General features: G+C 47.7%; 1 protein-coding gene across 1 annotated transcript; it reads right to left on the bottom strand.

Annotated features, from left to right (window-relative positions):
- Positions 1-212: 212 nt before the first annotated feature.
- LOC309556285 (cathelicidin-6-like) lies at positions 213-19,495 on the bottom strand. Its single transcript, XM_082258721.1, has 4 exons — positions 19,313-19,495; positions 17,444-17,545; positions 1,545-1,616; positions 213-404 (listed from the first exon to the last, which is right to left on the bottom strand). Exons 1-4 carry the CDS (start codon positions 19,478-19,480, stop codon positions 294-296), a joined length of 453 nt encoding a protein of 150 aa, XP_082114847.1. The 5' UTR covers positions 19,481-19,495; the 3' UTR covers positions 213-293.
- Between the last annotated feature and the right edge of the window lie 1,116 nt (positions 19,496-20,611).

Genomic DNA, 20,611 nt, shown 5'->3' with positions numbered 1-20,611 from the left:
TATAGGAAGAATAGTATTCATACAATGTTTTATTGCTCACAGTCTAGATTTCATACATTGATGGACAATGAGTGACATAAAGAAATGAGACGATCGTCTTTCATGTTTGGAGACAATGGTGTATATTGGTCTGGCAATGAGAACCAAAATATTCCCAACATCCCCCCATACATTATAACCCGGATCTGGCGCATCAATGACAATTCCGAGAGTCGCATCATTTTCATTCTTTATTTTACTCCTTTATGTGACATTTCATAGAGAACGTTCCATAGAATCCATTTCTCTTCTCTTCACTGAAGGACCGCCTGCTCTTTTATGCCTGGTTTGGATCGAAGAGAGGTGTTAGAGCTTGGAAGGTATGGTCTGCCAGGGGGTCTGCCGGGGGGTCTACTCCTTGAAATCTGAAGGAAAAAGTGAGATTTCCCAATAATTACATTCGAAGTCTGTTTAACATTCAGGGGGAGGGGCCCAGAAATGTCACCACCCTGCCGAAGAACTGCTGAGATAAAACCAATCACACAGAGGAGACAGGAAAACAACTGTGCGCTTACTGTACAGACATTCTATGCAGTAAAGACCAATCTGTGTGTGTAATGATTTGTACTGCGGAGGAACAGTAAAGTGCAATCACTATGCGGCACTACAATGCAGGAAGCAGAGGCTCCTCCCATATACATGATTCATTACCACCCTACATACATAAAGGAAGTGCAGAGTCCTCCAGCAGAGCAGAGTATTTCAGGAGAGGAGAGTTATAGAAGAAGGAGCAGAGTCCTCCAGCAGTGCAGAGTATTTCAGGAGAGGAGAGTTATAGAGGAAGGAGCAGAGTCCTCCAGCAGAGCAGAGTATTTCAGGAGAGGAGAGTTATAGAGGAAGGAGCAGAGTCCTCCAGCAGAGTATTTAAGGAGAGGAGAGTTATAGAGGAAGGAGCAGAGTCTTCCAGCAGAGCAGAGTATTTAAGGAGAGGAGAGTTAGATAGAGGAAGGAGCAGAGTCCTCCAGCACTGCAGATTATTTCAGGAGAGGAGAGTTCTAGAGGAAGGAGCAGAGTCCTCCAGCAGTGCAGAGTATTTCAGGAGAGGAGAGTTCTAGAGGAAGGAGCAGAGTCCTCCAGCAGTGCAGAGTATTTCAGGAGAGGAGAGTTATAGAGGAAGGAGCAGAGTCTTCCAGCAGAGCAGAGTATTTCAGGAAAGGAGAGTTATAGAGGAAGGAGCAGAGTCCTCCAGCAGAGCAGAGTATTTCAGGAGAGGAGAGTTATAGAGGAAGGAGCAGAGTCCTCCAGCAGAGCAGAGTATTTCAGGAGAGGAGAGTTATAGAGGAAGGAGCAGAGTCCTCCAGCAGAGCAGAGTATTTCAGGAGAGGAGAGTTATAGAGGAAGGAGCAGAGTCCTCCAGCAGTGCAGAGTATTTCAGGAGAGGAGAGTTATAGAGGAAGGAGCAGAGTCCTCCAGCAGTGCAGAATATTTCAGGAGAGGAGAGTTATAGAGGAAGGAGCAGAGTCCTCCAGCAGGGGGTGAGGATGGATTTTGTGTCGGTCTCTTACCTTGGTTATGATGTCACACTGCAGGTTCTCTTTGCCGGGTGCAGTCAGGTTCAGATCACAGATTTTAACTTCCTGCGTATTCAGATAAAATAAGAGCTGAATGTCTCTCACCTATACCAATGCACTGATCTCCTAAGACCGACACTACAAATAATCTGCTGTCTGTGCCCGCCCCTCTCTGAGGTCATTGGAAGTCAGTGGCAGGAGGGTACAATTGTGTTACATTAGGATCATGTGATCAAGCAGGCCGACCCTCATACTTAGCACTCAGTTTGAAGAATTTACTGTACTAAACTTGTAGGTAGGTGCAATCTACTTTCTCCCCTGCAGGTGCCAAATAAGGCCCTGGCTCCCAGGCTTAGCTCACATTTTGCGAGTTGGTAGAGTAAGGACAGGTACCCCGCCTGGTAGGGACAGAACTAGCGGCAAGGAAAGGTTCCTAACGAGGAGGGAAAGCATCGGTCTTGCAGCTTCTGTGGACATTTTCCTGCTTGGGCCACATTCGGCCCCTCTCAACGACTGCTGTCAGTTCTTCTGAATCCTGTTCCCTACACGCTGTCAGACCTGTTAGTGTTCCCAGCAGGCGTGACTTCCCACCGGGTTATTTTTCAACTGTCTTTGCATTATTTCAATACAAGTTCTTTCTTTGCACTTGGACTGTGTGTATGTGTATTGCCGCAGCAGCACGCCGCACCACACCTACACTTGGTGTAGTTGGCAGGATATGTCCCTTGCGGAAGATGGACTGGGTTCCAGCATAGCTCTGCTAGGATCAGCCTTAGCCCTTATATCAGAGTTCATTGGCTCTAACATTCCCTTGGCAGAATAGGAGGAGAGACTGAAGAGTGACGCACGCCTGTATCAGGCTCCGACCCGGCTGGTGGCGGAGCTGGCGATTAACGCCCTAGATCAGTGATGGCGAACCTTTTTGAACCCGAGTGCCAAAACTGAAACACAAAACTAACTTAATGTTTTCAAAGTGCCAACACTGCAATTAGCATGCGAGGGGGGCTAAGAGAGAGATGGGGGCTGAGACAGAGAGAAAGGGGATGAGAGAGAGAAAGTGAGGGGGGTGTGAGAGAGAGAGGAGGGGTGTGAGAGAGAGAGGATTGTGAGAAAGAGAGAGGGGTTTAGAGAGTGAGGGGGGTGTGAGAGAGAGAGGAGGGATGTGAGAGAGAGAGAGAGAGGAGGGGGTGAGAGAGAGAGAGAGGAGGGGTGTGGGAGAGAGAGGAGGGGTGTGAGAGAGAGAGAGGAGGGGGTGAGAGAGAGAGAGAGAAGGGGTGTGGGAGAGAGAGGAGGGGGTGAGAGAGAGAGAGGATTGTGAGAGAGAGAGGGGTGAGAGAGAGGGGTGAGAGAGCGGGGTGTAAGAGAAAGAGGGGTGAGAGAGAGGGGGGGTTGAGAGAGAGAGAGAGAGAGAGAGGAGGGTGAAAGAAAGAGGGGTGTGTGTGAGAGAGAGGGAGGGACAGAAAGAGAGGAATGAGCGAGATATAGAGGGGGTTGAGAGAGAGAAGGAGGGTTGAGAGAGAGAGAGAGGGGGACAGAAAGAAAGGGAGGAGGGTAAAAGAGAGTGGGGCTGGAGAGAGGGGGGTGTGAGAGAGGGAGGGGGTGTAGGGGAGGGAGAGGGGTGTGAGAGAGAGAGGCGTATATGGAGGGGGACAGATAGAGAGGGGTGAGAGGGGGGGGGGAGAGAGAGAGGCGTATATGGAGGGGGACAGATAGAGAGGGGTGAGAGAGGGGGGTTGAGAGAGAGAGAGAGGGGGTGTGAGAGAGAGGGGGACAGAGAAAGAGGGAGTTTTGAGAGAGAGAGAGAGAGAGAGAGAGAGAGGAGGGTTCTGAAAGAGAGGGAGGGCTTGAGAGAGAGAGAGAGAGAGAGGGGGGGTTGTGTGAGAGAGGGAAGACTGACAGAGAGGGAGGAGGGTGAAGGAGAGGGGGGCTTGAGAGAGAGAGGGGGTGAGAGAGAGAGAGAGAGAAGGGGACACAGAGGGAAGGTGACATAGAGGGAGGGGGACATAGAGGGAGAGAGGGAGGGGGACACAGAGGGAAGGAGAGAGGGAGGGCAGGCTGAGAGAGAGAGGGGGAGCTGAGAGGAGAGTGAGGGGGGAGATGAGAGACAGACCTCTAGCACTGTCCTTATCTACAGTCCCTGCTCTGCCCCTCTGTCGCAGTCTTTGTGTGCAAGTAGTCTGTGTACCATCGTGCCTGGTACCTTCCAAGCCAGTCTCTGTTCTTGACCTGGGGGTGCTCTCTGCTCTGTTCCTTTGAGCAGCTCCCTTGCAGCCTGTGCCTCCCGGCCGTCCTAATATTCTGGACTGCCTCCTTGACCTCCTGCGGCCACCGCTCGCCTCTTTGGGGGTCAAGGAGGCAGTGAAGCTCTTCTCTCCCTCCTGGGCTCTCAGGCCTGTTAACCTTTCCCATGGAGGCTACGGGCTGCCAACTCGCTTGCTCACCATGTGCTGATATTTTCCTGCACCTTGACCTCGCCGCTGTTTGCTGCCACGCTCCCGCCTCCACCACCAAACCTGGATTCTCCATAGACTCTCTCGTGTGCCCACAGAGACGGCTCTGCGTGCCAGCTGTGGCACGCATGCCATGGGTTTGCCATCACTGCCCTTAGAGGATGACGCCCGCCATGTGGTGATGGAACTACCAGAACGAGAGCGAGCTACCTTAGAATAGATTGTTTCACACCTGAAGGGCCTGTTTGGGGAGAAGATACTGCTTATGGAGCTGAGGCGAAGATTCTTCCTAAGGAAACAGAAGGAGGATGAGAATCTCACCAATTACATGGTAAGTCGCCCGCTGAGTCGCCTGGAGAAGAGAGATGCGCGTGGCTCCCCTGACATCACTGATGCAGACCACATACAGTATTCAGGGATCAGTCCATAGCGGGCCTGTAGGCTGGCCCAGTCCAGAGGGTCTTGCAAGAGAAAGATAAGGCGCAACCCACCACTTCCTTCCACAATAGTGTGGTTATGCAGCTGTGCGGGAACAGGAAGAAACAGATGCAACCGTGGCAGTAACCAAGAAATTTGAGCCTACAAATTTCAAACAGGCCCTGGCCCCCTTACCCCTGTCAGCCATGCAAACCACGCTGACAAAATTAGCTCAGGATGTGGCCGCCTTGAAACAAGAGGTAGCCTCCTTTCATCTCAACCAGGGCCGTCTTTAATATTGTTTGGACCCTGGGTAAACATTTTCTTGGGCCCCACCCCAGCCCAGTGCCAACCCCCCCCCCCACCCTCCCTGAGCTTCCAGAATGCAATTTCACTCTCCATCTGGTCTCAGGCATACAGTACAGTAAATGTCAGCTAGATTCAAAATCAGTTTACTGCAGCAGATCAGGCAGCAGTTGCGATTGGTTTCAGAGGTTACAGCACACACACGGCTCACTGATTAGTTGCTATAGATTACAGCACAACATTTCTGCTCGCTGGCTAGTTGCTAAAGGTTACTGCACATCTTACCACTCACCTATTAATTGCTAGAGTTTACTGCACATCATTAATGCTCACCCATTGGTTGCTAAAGCTTATGAACATTCTTACTGCTCACTGGTTGCTAGAGGCTACTGCATATCATTACTGATCACCTACCTCACATGACTGGCTGGCCAATATCCAAGGGTATTCGGTGTACCGGAAGGACAGGGTAGGAAAAAGAGGGGGAGGGGTATGTCTCTATGTCAAGAACAATATAAAGGTGACAGAAAGGAGTGACATTACGGATGGGATGAGCATGGATTTAGAATCTGTGTGGGTTGAACTCCATAGGGAAGGAGAAAAGGGGAAAGTAATTGTGGGGGTTTGCTATAGGCCACCTAACCAAGGGGAGGAGGTAGAGCTGGAATTTTTAGCACTAATGGGTAAAGTGGCAAAATTGGGATCAGTCATCGTATTGGGGGACTTCAATTACCCCGACATTGACTGGGAAGAGGGGACTGCACACTCACAGAAGGCCCGCCTATTCACGGAAACCTTACTGGATAATTACATGTCACAGTTGGTGGATTCCCCTACCAGAGAAAACGCAGTCCTGGATCTATTGCTCACTAATGACCCAGACATAATCTCGGAGGTAGTAGTCCAGGACAACCTGGGCTCTAGCGATCACAGGATGATCACATTTAGTGTAAATAACAATATAACAAGACAAGTGGGGAACATAAGAACCCTAAACTTCAGAAGGGCAAACTTTCCAAAATTGTACTCAATGATGGAAAGGGTAAACTGGGATCAAACCCTGGGATCCCTGACCACAGAGGAAAAATGGGAATGCTTTAGAAACATATTAGGCAAAGGCATCTTGCAGTGCATTCCTATTGGAAATAAATTTAGAAGAGACAAAGCCAAACCTGGCTGGCTAAACTGTAGCGTCAAAAAACTTATTAGGGGGTAAAAATTGGCCTTCAAGAAGTATAAATCAGAGGGCACAGTATCGGCTTTCGAGCAATACAAGGAGGCAAATAAGAAAAGTAAACAAGAAATCAAGATGGCTAAAATCAACTTTGAGAGACAAATAGCAGAGGATAGTCAAAAAAACCCAAAGAAATTCTTTAAATATATCAACAGCAAAAAAACTAAGGCAGAGCATATTGCACACATAATTAACAATGATGGGAGGATGGTTACAGAGGACACTGAAAAAGCAACCGTGCTGAATGCTTTTTTCTCGTCAGTCTTTACACAGGAAAAGGAGGGGTACACTGACCATGACTGTATGGTTAGTAGTAATAAACAGGACTTGCCACCATAGCTAACAGAGGGGGAAATCAGGGAAAGGCTGGATAAACTTAACACAAACAAATCACCAGGACCGGATGGCATACATCCGAGAGTACTCAAGGAACTCAGTAAAGTTATATCGAGACCACTGTTCCTGATCTTTGCTGACAGTATTAGGACAGGAGATGTACCAGGGGATTGGAAGAAAGCTAACGTGATTCCAATATTCAAAAAGGGCCAGAGGCATATCCCGGGAAATTATAGGCCTGTCAGTTTGACATCAGTAGTATGTAAACTTCTGGAGGGGATGATAAGGGACTATATCGTAGAGTTTGCTAAGGACAACAACATCATCAGCAGTAATCAGCACGGGTTTACAAATGGGCGTTCTTGTCAAACCAATCTCCTAACATTCTACGAGGAGGTGAGCTGTGAGCTAGATAGGGGGAGACCAGTGGATGTGGTGTACTTGGATTTCGCTAAGGCGTTTGATACAGTTCCCCACAAGCGCTTAATTTATAAAATAAGGTCTGCAGGTATCGATAGCAGGGTTTGCTCTTGGATACGGAACTGGCTAAAAAGGCGTGTCCAAAGGGTAGTAATAAACAGCGCATACTCAGACTGGTCTGAGGTGGTAAGCGGGGTCCCCCAAGGCTCAGTCTTGGGACCAACCTTGTTCAATTTATTCATAAACAACATTGAGGTCGGGATCAGTAGTTCGATATCAGTTTTTGCAGATGACACAAAATTGGGCAGGGCAATAACTTCACAACATGAAGCAGATATCCTACAGAATGACCTGGACAAAATTACAGAGTGGGCAACGACATGGCAAATGAGGTTTAACGTGGAGAAGTGTAAGGTTTTGCACTTGGGGACTAAAAACATAAAAACACAATACACGTTAGGAGGGGAGCCCTTGGGGGAATCAAAAATGGAGAAGGATCTGGGAGTCTTGGTTGATGATAGATTAGGAAACAGCATGCAATGTCAAGCGGCAGCTTCCAAAGCCAACAGAATATTAGCATGCATAAAGAAAGGGATGCATTCCAGAGATAAGACTATAATCCTTCCACTTTATAAAACTCTGGTCCGACCGCATCTGGAGTATTCCGTCCAGTTCTGGTCGCCAGTCCTCAGGAGGGATGTGTTGGAGCTGGAGAGAGTCCAGAGAAGGGCAACTAAACTAATTAGGGGATTGGAGGACCTTGACTATGAAGAGCGTCTACAATCGCTCGATTTATTCTCCCTGGAGAAGAGACGTCTGAGGGGGGACATGATAGCAATTTATAAATATCTTAATGGGGATCCCAGCTTAGAAAAAAAGCTGTTCATTCGAAGGGATTGCATGAGGACTCGAGGGCATACAATGCGATTAGAGGAGAAGCGTTTTAACCTCAGGCAACGCGGGGGGTTCTTTACTGTTAGGGCAACAAGATTGTGGAATTCTCTACCACAAGAGGTGGTTTCTGCGGGTAGTATGGTGGCTTTCAAAAGACTCTTAGACTTACATCTCAAGGATCAGAACATTCAGGGGTATGGGAGATGATTACAGCCACACATACCTACACAGGTTGAACTAGATGGACTATTGTCTTTATTCAACCTCACCTACTATGTAACTATGTAACTATGTAATTAGTTGCTAGAGGTTACTGCACATCCTTATCGCTCCCTCTCACTGATTGGTTGCTAGAGGTTACTGCACATCATTACCACGGCTGATTGGTTGCTAGAGGTTACTGCACATCATTGCACATCATTATTGCTCAGCTATTGTTTGCTTGAGTTTACTGCAAAACCTTACTGCTCCCACTCACTGATTGGTTGCTAGAGGTTAATGCACATCATGCATAATGCACATTATTACCACTCCCCCATTGGTTGCTAGAGGTTACTGCACATCATTTCCGCTCTCTGGTTGCTAGAGGTTACTGCACATCAATACCGCTCACTGATTGGTTGCTAGAGGTTACTGCACATAATTACTGCTCACCCATTGGTTGCTAGAGGTTAGTGCACATCATTATTGCTCACTGATTGGTTCCTAGAGGTTACAGCATATAATACTGCTCACATGTTTCTAGAGGTTACTGCTCATTATTACCACTCACTGATTGGTTGCTAGAGGTTACTACACATAATTACCACTCACTGGTTGCTAGAGGTTACTGCACATCATTACTGTTCTCTGATTGGTAGCTGAAGATTACCGCACATCATTACTGTTAACTGACTGATTGCTAAAGGTTCTTACACAATTACTGCTCACTGATTGATTGCTAGATCGATTATGCTAAAAACTCACACAGCAGTCCCCTTGCCAGTGTAGAAGTGTTGTCTTGCACTGCAGCAGAATTTAATATATGGCAGAAAAGAAGGGGTTAATGAAGTCAACCAGGATTACATTCAAAATGGTATTGTCAATGAGCATAGCAAGCAGAGAGGCAGAGATAAATGATTTTAGTAGATAAAGCAGTGAAAGTTCAACTCAGCAGAGCAAACTAAGTCATTGAGATTGCTAATTACAAAACATACCAGCTGTCTGCTCATCCATGCCGACCAGTGTATGTGCATACAGGCATTCCCAGTTATGTTATTAGCAAGCAAACGTCAGTTCCGCCAAGCACATGTTCTATTTAAGATTGTAACTTTCTCACCACTTTTCTTATCTTTGCTGCCTTATTGTCATTGCCTCCTCTATGCTGTCCTCCCTCACTCATTCTCTGCCACTTGTCAGCGTACCTCCCCACTCGGCCAGCTCCACTGTCAGGCATGGACACCTCTGATCACTGCTTCCCTTTCCCTTCAGCTACAGCTGCACTATGTGACAGGGAGCAATTGGTTGGATGTCGAGCCCCACAACAATGACAGGGCCCAGGGCAGTTTCCCCATTTGCCCCGCCTCAAAGATGGTCCTGACCCCATCCCCATAGGGGGGAGAACCCACTGCACAAGGACCCCCAAGAGGTCCGAAAATCAGTGGCGGCCGGCCGATAGGGGGCGCAGGGGCGCCGCCCCCCCAAAAAAAAGAAGAAAGAAAAAGATTAATTAAAAAAAAATTGTCTATTTTTCGCCCACTAGGGGCGCCGGACTTAGTGCTGGGTATGGGGGGGGGGGGTGGCTGTCAGAGGCGTCGATTGGCGCTCTTCTGGGGGTCATCGGGGCGCAGAGCAATGCGCCCGACACTCCCCACTTTTCTGATGTCTGGGCTGTGATTGGTCCAGACTCCAGCCTGGACCAATCACAGGAGGACATGGACCTGGTGACGTGCGCATGGGGGTCACAATCACCTTCCGGCTTCCGTTCCGGCGCAGAGAGGCAGAGAGAGGAGTCGCGTCAGACAGGAGTCCAGGAGTCACCTTCCACTGCCCGGTAACCCCAGCGACTCACGGCAGCAGCGCCATACTCCGAGTCCACAAGCAGGAAGACACCCGCAGCCGCAGCCATCCGGTCTGGACTCTGAAGCTGACAGCCTGACACACACTGCCACTCAAGATGGTGCCGACGAGCTCCCTCATCCCTCCACACCGCAGCTCAGCACAGGACTGCCCCACTAACACCACTGAGCGAGGTAAGAGGGCTGCAGCTTCCCCAGCCACTTCTCTGCATTGGGGGCATGTATGCTGGTCACTGCATTGGGGACATGTAATACTGGTCACTGCATTAGGGACATGTAATACTGGTCACTGCATTGGGGGCATGTATACTGGTCACTGCATTGGGGACATGTAATACTGGCCACTGCTTTCGGGACATGTAATACTGGTCACTGCATTGGGGGCATGTAATACTGGTCACTGCATTGGGGGCATATATACTGGTCACTGCATTGGGGGCATGTAATACTGGTCACTGCATTGGGGGCATATATACTGGTCACTGCATTGGGGACATGTAATACTGGTCACTGCATTGGGGACATATAAAACTGGTCACTGCATTGGGGGCATGTATACTGGTCACTGCATTGGGGACATGTAATACTGGTCACTGCATTGGGGACATGTAAAACTGGTCACTGCATTGGGGGAATGTATACTGGTCACTGCATTGGGGACATGTAAAACTGGTCACTGCATTGGGGACATGTATACTGGTCACTGCATTGGGGACATATAATACTGGTCACTGCATTGGGGGCATATATACTGGTCACTGCATTGGGGACATGTAATACTGGTCACTGCATTGGGGGCATGTATACTGGTCACTGCATTGGGGACATGTAATACTGGTCACTGCATTGGGGACATGTAATGCTGGTCACTGCATTGGGGGCATATATACTGGTCACTGCATTGGGGACATGCAATACTGGTCACTGCATTGGGGACATGTAATACTGGTCACTGCATTGGGGACTTGTAATACTGGTCACTGCATTGGGGGCATGTATACTGGTCACTGCATTGGGGACATGTAATACTGGTCACTGCATTGGGGACATGTAATACTGGTCACTGCATTGGGGGCATATATGCTGGTCACTGCATTGGGGGCATGTATATTGGTCACTGCATTGGGGGCATGTATACTGGTCACTGCATTGGGGACATGTAATACTGGTCACTGCATTGGGGACATATAAAACTGGTCACTGCATTGGGGGCATGTATACTGGTCACTGCATTGGGGACATGTAATACTGGTCACTGCATTGGGGACATGTAAAACTGGTCACTGCATTGGGGGCATGTATACTGGTCACTGCATTGGGGACATGTAAAACTGGTCACTGCATTGGGGACATGTATACTGGTCACTGCATTGGGGACATGTAATACTGGTCACTGCATTGGGGGCATATATACTGGTCACTGCATTGGGGACATGTAATACTGGTCACTGCATTGGGGGCATGTATACTGGTCACTGCATTGGGGACATGTAATACTGGTCACTGCATTGGGGACATGTAATGCTGGTCACTGCATTGGGGGCATATATACTGGTCACTGCATTGGGGACATGCAATACTGGTCACTGCATTGGGGACATGTAATACTGGTCACTGCATTGGGGACATGTAATACTGGTCACTGCATTGGGGGCATGTATACTGGTCACTGCATTGGGGACATGTAATACTGGTCACTGCATTGGGGACATGTAATACTGGTCACTGCATTGGGGGCATGTATGCTGGTCACTGCATTGGGGGCATGTATATTGGTCCCTGCATTGGGGGCATGTATACTGGTCACTGCATTGGGGGCATGTATACTGGTCACTGCATTGGGGGCATGTATGCTGGTCACTACATTGAAAGGGGCATTTATACTGGTCACTACATTGAAGGGGGCATGTATACTGGTCACTACATTGAAAGGGGCATGTATACTGGTCACTACATTGAAAGGGGGCATTTATAGTGGTCACTGCATTGAAAGGGTGCCTGTACTGTGGGGTTTGTGCTAGGGAGCCTGTACTGTTGGATTAGTGCTAGGGGGTCTGTGCTGTGGGATTAGTGCTAGGAGGCCTGTACTGTGGGGTTTGTGCTAGGGGGTTTGTGCTTGAGGGGTTTGTGCTAGGGGGCCTGTACTGTGGGGTTTGTGCTAGGGTGTCTGTACTGTGGGATTAGTGCTAGGTTGTCTGTACTGTGGGATTAGTGCTAGGGGGTCTGTACTGTGGGGTTTGTGCTAGGGGGCCTGTACTGTGGGGTTTGTGCTAGGGGGTCTGTACTGTGGGGTTTGTGCTAGGGGGTCTGTACTGTGGGATTAGTGCTAGGGGGTCTGTACTGTGGGATTAGTGCTAGGGGGTCTGTACTGTGGGGTTTGTGCTAGGGGGGCTCTACTGTGGGGTTTGTGCTAGGGGGCCTGTACTGTGGGGTTTGTGCTAGGGGGTTTGTGCTTGAGGGGTTTGTGCGGGTTTTGTGCTTGAGGGGTTTGTGCTGGGGGGGGGGGTCTGTACTGTGGGGTTTGTGCCACTCTCAGTCAGTGTATCCCATAATAGGATGTCTCTCCCAGTATATCCCATAATAGGGCCCCTGTTCCCTATTATGGGATATACTAGTACTGATGGACCCCTTAATATGTGATATATTGGGAGAATTTTTTCACGCAAGCAAAATACAGGGGACAAAATGTGTGGAGTCTATAAGGGGTGGGGCTTCTGAGAAATGGGAGGGTTCCTAAATGGTTGCGCCCCACCATCTTAAAACTTCACCAGCCGCCACTGCCGAAAATGCTTGCGGTGTGGCAGCTACAGACATACAGTATATCCAAGAACTGTGGGCGGTCTGGATTCAGAAACCCCTCCAGGCCGTCTTTAAACTACTGACTCCCGGGGAAGAGGGATAACCCCGGGACAAACAACCCAAAGTCCCAGCAAGTCAGAGGACATTGTCACACTAAGCCCAGTGGTAGCCACCTTAGGTAACGGCCAAGAAGTCCCATGCCTGATTGACACCGGGTCAGAGGTCACGGTCATGGAGTATAATTTCTATGTTCAGAGATATGGAGCATGAGAACAGTTAGATCCCTGCTGGCTATCTCTCAGAGTGGTTAATAATCTACCCATCTTGGTCGAAGGCATCGCTTGGGTAAGGAATCAAACTGAAGACCAGGTGGTGGAGTATGTATGGGTAGTGGTGACCCAGGACCTAGTCAACCCAGCAGTACCTGTTGTGCTGGGCATGAATATATGGAAAGACCTGGTCTTACACTGCCTAATTCGCAACTATGAACATTTGGGCTGGGGGGGGGGGGGGAATGTGGCTGTGGTCTGTGAGCTGTGTGGCATCACTTGGGTAAGGAATCAAATTGAAGACCATGTTGTTATGAGGACAGCATCTGTTAAAGAAGGGGGGAGAGTAGGCAGGTTCAGTTAACTTTCTCCACTGCAGGTTGCGCTCTTCTGCAGCGGCACTGCAGCTGGAGTAGAAGTCAAAAGTAACATGGTTCCTCTATGGTTTCCTTGGTCACTGGGGAAGTGATCCAGTTGGATGCTGCTGTCCCATCATGTGACTCGAGCAGCCATCTTGTGTCTGGCAGAGCCTATTTAGGGCCCTAGCTCCCAGGCTTGGTGCGCATTTGGCTAATGCGTAGAGTAGGGACAGGTGCCCCATCTTGTAGGGACAGAACTAGCAGCAGGGAAAGGTTCTTGGCAAGGAGGGAAAGATTAGGGCTCGTAACTTCTCTGGGCATCTTTCTGCTTAGGTACAAGATGGCCAGGCCGGGTGTTTTCACTTGGGCTGAATCCTTCTCTCTACATGCTGTTGGCTTTGAGTGTTCCCAGCTGGGGTGCCTTCCCACCGGGTTATTTGTGAACTGTCTGCATTATTTCAGTACAAGTACTTTCTTCGCACTTGGACTGTGTATTTTTCCGTGCACCACGCTGCACCTCACCTACAGACTGTGGGGGAATGTATACTGGTCACTGCATTGGGGACATGTAAAACTGGTCACTGCATTGGGGACATGTATACTGGTCACTGCATTGGGGACATATAATACTGGTCACTGCATTGGGGGCATATATACTGGTCACTGCATTGGGGACATGTAATACTGGTCACTGCATTGGGGGCATGTATACTGGTCACTGCATTGGGGACATGTAATACTGGTCACTGCATTGGGGACATGTAATGCTGGTCACTGCATTGGGGGCATATATACTGGTCACTGCATTGGGGACATGCAATACTGGTCACTGCATTGGGGACATGTAATACTGGTCACTGCATTGGGGACATGTAATACTGGTCACTGCATTGGGGGCATGTATACTGGTCACTGCATTGGGGACATGTAATACTGGTCACTGCATTGGGGACATGTAATACTGGTCACTGCATTGGGGGCATATATGCTGGTCACTGCATTGGGGGCATGTATATTGGTCACTGCATTGGGGGCATGTATACTGGTCACTGCATTGGGGACATGTAATACTGGTCACTGCATTGGGGACATATAAAACTGGTCACTGCATTGGGGGCATGTATACTGGTCACTGCATTGGGGACATGTAATACTGGTCACTGCATTGGGGACATGTAAAACTGGTCACTGCATTGGGGGCATGTATACTGGTCACTGCATTGGGGACATGTAAAACTGGTCACTGCATTGGGGACATGTATACTGGTCACTGCATTGGGGACATGTAATACTGGTCACTGCATTGGGGGCATATATACTGGTCACTGCATTGGGGACATGTAATACTGGTCACTGCATTGGGGGCATGTATACTGGTCACTGCATTGGGGACATGTAATACTGGTCACTGCATTGGGGACATGTAATGCTGGTCACTGCATTGGGGGCATATATACTGGTCACTGCATTGGGGACATGCAATACTGGTCACTGCATTGGGGACATGTAATACTGGTCACTGCATTGGGGACATGTAATACTGGTCACTGCATTGGGGGCATGTATACTGGTCACTGCATTGGGGACATGTAATACTGGTCACTGCATTGGGGACATGTAATACTGGTCACTGCATTGGGGGCATGTATGCTGGTCACTGCATTGGGGGCATGTATATTGGTCCCTGCATTGGGGGCATGTATACTGGTCACTGCATTGGGGGCATGTATACTGGTCACTGCATTGGGGGCATGTATGCTGGTCACTACATTGAAAGGGGCATTTATACTGGTCACTACATTGAAGGGGGCATGTATACTGGTCACTACATTGAAAGGGGCATGTATACTGGTCACTACATTGAAAGGGGGCATTTATAGTGGTCACTGCATTGAAAGGGTGCCTGTACTGTGGGGTTTGTGCTAGGGAGCCTGTACTGTTGGATTAGTGCTAGGGGGTCTGTGCTGTGGGATTAGTGCTAGGAGGCCTGTACTGTGGGGTTTGTGCTAGGGGGTTTGTGCTTGAGGGGTTTGTGCTAGGGGGCCTGTACTGTGGGGTTTGTGCTAGGGTGTCTGTACTGTGGGATTAGTGCTAGGTTGTCTGTACTGTGGGATTAGTGCTAGGGGGTCTGTACTGTGGGGTTTGTGCTAGGGGGCCTGTACTGTGGGGTTTGTGCTAGGGGGTCTGTACTGTGGGGTTTGTGCTAGGGGGTCTGTACTGTGGGATTAGTGCTAGGGGGTCTGTACTGTGGGATTAGTGCTAGGGGGTCTGTACTGTGGGGTTTGTGCTAGGGGGGCTCTACTGTGGGGTTTGTGCTAGGGGGCCTGTACTGTGGGGTTTGTGCTAGGGGGTTTGTGCTTGAGGGGTTTGTGCGGGTTTTGTGCTTGAGGGGTTTGTGCTGGGGGGGGGGGTCTGTACTGTGGGGTTTGTGCCACTCTCAGTCAGTGTATCCCATAATAGGATGTCTCTCCCAGTATATCCCATAATAGGGCCCCTGTTCCCTATTATGGGATATACTAGTACTGATGGACCCCTTAATATGTGATATATTGGGAGAATTTTTTCACGCAAGCAAAATACAGGGGACAAAATGTGTGGAGTCTATAAGGGGTGGGGCTTCTGAGAAATGGGAGGGTTCCTAAATGGTTGCGCCCCACCATCTTAAAACTTCACCAGCCGCCACTGCCGAAAATGCTTGCGGTGTGGCAGCTACAGACATACAGTATATCCAAGAACTGTGGGCGGTCTGGATTCAGAAACCCCTCCAGGCCGTCTTTAAACTACTGACTCCCGGGGAAGAGGGATAACCCCGGGACAAACAACCCAAAGTCCCAGCAAGTCAGAGGACATTGTCACACTAAGCCCAGTGGTAGCCACCTTAGGTAACGGCCAAGAAGTCCCATGCCTGATTGACACCGGGTCAGAGGTCACGGTCATGGAGTATAATTTCTATGTTCAGAGATATGGAGCATGAGAACAGTTAGATCCCTGCTGGCTATCTCTCAGAGTGGTTAATAATCTACCCATCTTGGTCGAAGGCATCGCTTGGGTAAGGAATCAAACTGAAGACCAGGTGGTGGAGTATGTATGGGTAGTGGTGACCCAGGACCTAGTCAACCCAGCAGTACCTGTTGTGCTGGGCATGAATATATGGAAAGACCTGGACTTACACTGCCTAATTCGCAACTATGAACATTTGGGCTGGGGGGGGGGGGGGGAATGTGGCTGTGGTCTGTGAGCTGTGTGGCATCACTTGGGTAAGGAATCAAATTGAAGACCATGTTGTTATGAGGACAGCATCTGTTAAAGAAGGGGGGAGAGTAGGCAGGTTCAGTTAACTTTCTCCACTGCAGGTTGCGCTCTTCTGCAGCGGCACTGCAGCTGGAGTAGAAGTCAAAAGTAACATGGTTCCTCTATGGTTTCCTTGGTCACTGGGGAAGTGATCCAGTTGGATGCTGCTGTCCCATCATGTGACTCGAGCAGCCATCTTGTGTCTGGCAGAGCCTATTTAGGGCCCTAGCTCCCAGGCTTGGTGCGCATTTGGCTAATGCGTAGAGTAGGGACAGGTGCCCCATCTTGTAGGGACAGAACTAGCAGCAGGGAAAGGTTCTTGGCAAGGAGGGAAAGATTAGGGCTCGTAACTTCTCTGGGCATCTTTCTGCTTAGGTACAAGATGGCCAGGCCGGGTGTTTTCACTTGGGCTGAATCCTTCTCTCTACATGCTGTTGGCTTTGAGTGTTCCCAGCTGGGGTGCCTTCCCACCGGGTTATTTGTGAACTGTCTGCATTATTTCAGTACAAGTACTTTCTTCGCACTTGGACTGTGTATTTTTCCGTGCACCACGCTGCACCTCACCTACAGACTGTCACAATATCTCCAGGACCAAAGCAGGCAAGAATCTGAATGAAAGTTATCTGAAATCCTTAAAAGTAGAATTCACTGTTTAATTTCACTTTAAATAATCGAGTTGGGCCAAACTATCAAACTATCTATATACTGTAAGCAAAATATCGGCCAAAAGTACTGGCGACTTTTGCGGACAAAATAAGAGAAAAAAAACAAACTTTATTTTACTTTGATCAATGTTAGTCTTAACTTCCTTCTGACCATGTAACACATATGTGTAGCGGCGGGACGGTTGGTCCTTAATGCCTACATGTTGCACATATGTGCTCCCAGCACAGTGATGGAGCTGTCACAGACATCAGATTCAGAGATACTAAGTGATATTATTGTTACATTGTATTATTCTGTATCATTCATATCATTCATATCACCTTTCATCTGCAAGTGGCTTTCAGTCATAAACAAAGATTTGTATTTCACATGAAATACTCTCAGATAAAACTCACCCCATCCGGTTTAAATTCACACCGCTCTGCGTCACCTCCCTCCGACTTCAGACACCTCGTCTCCATTATTCCAAATCTCAGGATTTCATCCTTTGTTTCCTCCTGGAAATTTTTTTTTGAAGATGGAAGGATACAATTAGACTTTTCAGATGTTGTCACCTCTAAGTAACCCGGAAATATTGATCAGAATGAAAATGGTTCTATATTTAGGATGTACTGTATTTGGTCTATAAGGCTCTGAAAGGACAGTTTAATAAATGGTTCTATACGTAGGATGTATCTGGTCTGCCTATAAAATAGAGGCTCTGGATTGACAGTTGGATAAATTGTTCAATTTTTAGGATGTATTTGGTCTATAAACCAGAGGCTCTGGGTGGACAGTTGGATAAATGGCTCAATATTTAGGATGTATCTGGTCTATAAAACAGAGGCTTTATATGGACAGTTGGATAATGGCTCTATATTTAGGAGGAATCTGGTCTATAAACCAGAGGCTCTGGATGGACAGTTGAATAAATGGTTCTATAATTAGGATGTATCTGGTCTATAAACCAAAGGCTCTGGATGGGCAGTTGAATAAATGGTTCTGGATTTAGGATGTATCTGGTCTATAAACTAGAGGTTCTGGATTGACAGTTGGATAAATTGTTCTATATTTAGGATGTACAGGGCTATAAACCAAATGCTCTGGGTGGAAAGTTGGATAAATAACTCTAAATTTAGGTCGAATCTGGTCTATAAGCCAGAGGATCTGGATGGACAGTTGAATAAATGGTTCTATATTTAGGATGTATCTGGTCTATAAACCAGAGGCTCTGGATAGACAGTTGGATAAATGGCTCTATATTTAGCATGTAGCTGGTCTATAAACCAGAGGCTCTGGATGGACAGTTGGATAAATGGTTCTATATTTAGGATGTATCTGGGCTATAAACCAGAGGCTCTGTATGGACAGTTGGATAGATGGTTCTATATTTAGGATGTGTTTGGTGTAAAAACCAGAGGTTCTGGATGGATAGTTTAATAAAGGGTTCTATAAGCAGGATGTATCTGGTCTGCCTATAAACTAGAGGCTCTGGATTGATAGTTGGATAAATTGTTAAATTTTTAGGATGTATTTGGTCTATAAACCAGAGGCTCTGGGTGGACAGTTGGATAAATGGCTCAATATTTAGGATGTATCTGGTCTATAAAACAGAGGCTTTATATGGACAGTTGGATAACGGCTCTATATTTAGGAGGAATCTGGTCTATAAACCAGAGGTTCTGGATGGACAGTTGAATAAATGGTTCTATAATTAGGATGTATCTGTGCTATAAACGAGAGGCTCTGGATGGACAGTTGAATAAATAGCTCTAAATTTAGGAGGAATCTGGTCGATAAACCAGATGCTCTGGATGGACAGTTGGATAAATGGCTCTATATTTAGGATGTATCCGGTCTATAAACCAGAGGCTCTGTATGGACAGTTGAATAAATAGCTCTAAATTTAGGAGGAATCTGGTCTATAAACCAGAGGTTTTGGATGGACAGTTGAATAAATGGTTCTATATTTAGGAATGTATCTGGTCTATAAACCAGAGGCTCTGGATGGAAAGTTGGATAGATGGTTTATATTTAGGATGTATTTGGTCTAAAAACCAGAGGCTCTGGAATGACAGTTGAATAAAATGTTCTATATCTTCTGAACATTTTTTAAGGAATTAACATGTTATTACATTTTTAAGAATATTGGAAAATCCTTGAAAGAATACAAGAATGCCCTTTAAGCCCCCATGCCCCCATTTATTGCCCCTAAAACCCCCCAAGCCTAATCTATTGCCTTTTGAAGCCCCAATCCCTCCCCCATGTATTGCCCTGTACTGCACCTGCACAGGTATGGCTGGAAGGTCCTCCAGTTGTTTATAGAAATAGAGGAGATCCTCCCTCTGGTTGTAGAGATCCAGGGCTTCTCTGATCCTTTCCTCTGGAGACGTAGAGCGAGCCACATCCAATGTGACTGCGCAGAGCCATAACACACACTGCCAGATCTTCATCTTCTGTCCTCAGTAATGGTGATTTTTGCGTCTGATTCCACCGCTATTTATTGTCCGCACCTCCATCTTCCTCTTTCTTTGGAAGTCTTGTGGTATCTGTTTTGTGGAAACTGTTTATCCGTTTGTTGCTCCATTAACTAATAGCAAACATCTTTCACAACACTTTGTCAGGAAAAAAAAGCACATTTTGCTATTTATTCAAAGTAGCACTCCAACCAGGCTACAAAAATGAAATCCCTACTAGCAATGGTCCTTATCATGGTGGCTCAGTGATTATCACACTTCAGGGAAACTGCCTAAGAGGGCATTTTTGGAGGGATTTCCTGTTACTTCCTGTTGTGTCTACAGGACAGGTAGTGGGGGAAAATCTCCTCATTAGGACACAGATTGAGAGGGGTGTTTTTGCCTAGACTATCCAAAATAAAAAAAGCTTTTGACTTGAGATCTACTTTGGATCATAAAGCTGGTTCTGCCTTAGAGTGCATCCAATAGGGTGCCTGTTCCATCGCAGGTTTCAGCTTCTACAGCAAAGCCTCAGGGCCAGTTCTGTAGAACTCTAAGGCCTTTTCTCAATAAAATGGCATTCCCATGTTTGCAAGAGTTTGTTTGCTGCTGCAGATTTTCAATTACCTTCTGTCACAAGGAGGGATCATGCTGCTTCCAGCTGGTGAAAGGTTCACGGTAACTACTAGAACCTCTTGCGGTTCCAAGCCAAGGGGCGATGTTTATTTGACGTTGTTCTCAACAAGTTTGGTAAGTATGCACCACGCCCCGGACGACGTCACGTTTGACGAAACCGGTCGGGCGGTACCGGATGCAGAGTTGTCACGCCCCCTAGACGCCGGCTTTTTTCGCTTTACACATGCGGGATGCCGCGGTTTGCTTCACCTTGATGTGCCTGTTTCAAGTCGGCTTATTGTAAGTGTAACTTATCAATAAACGTTTTATGTGGTTTAAATGGGATTACGCTATGTGCCTTTCCATTACCTTTATACACATGCGATACATCTTCTGGATTCCTAAGCCTTGTTAGGTGCAGCAAAGCGTTTTTGACTTCCTGATCCCTGTAAGATGCGATACACTGGGTCTTACATCTAAGCGTATGTGGCTGTTCCATTAAGTTGGAGGCCT

The sequence above is a fragment of the Pelophylax lessonae genome, assembly GCF_965119305.1.
Source record: "Pelophylax lessonae genome assembly, chromosome: 5".
Classification (NCBI taxonomy): Eukaryota; Metazoa; Chordata; class Amphibia; order Anura; family Ranidae; genus Pelophylax; species Pelophylax lessonae.
Note: the sequence above shows the minus strand (reverse complement) of the source record. Positions and strands in the feature narration are given on the sequence as shown.

What these genes read in the sequence shown, in the direction of transcription:
- LOC309556285 (XM_082258721.1), bottom strand. Translation starts at nt 19,480, where the DNA reads ATGAAGATCTGGCAGTGTGTGTTATGGCTCTGCGCAGTCACATTGGAT. An exon ending in TTCCAGCCATACCTGTGCAG is followed by an intron (nt 17,546 to 19,312) that starts GTGCAGTACAGG and finishes AAAAATTTCCAG; the next exon opens with GAGGAAACAAAGGATGAAAT. An exon ending in AGTGTGACATCATAACCAAG is followed by an intron (nt 405 to 1,544) that starts GTAAGAGACCGA and finishes TTTTTCCTTCAG; the next exon opens with ATTTCAAGGAGTAGACCCCC.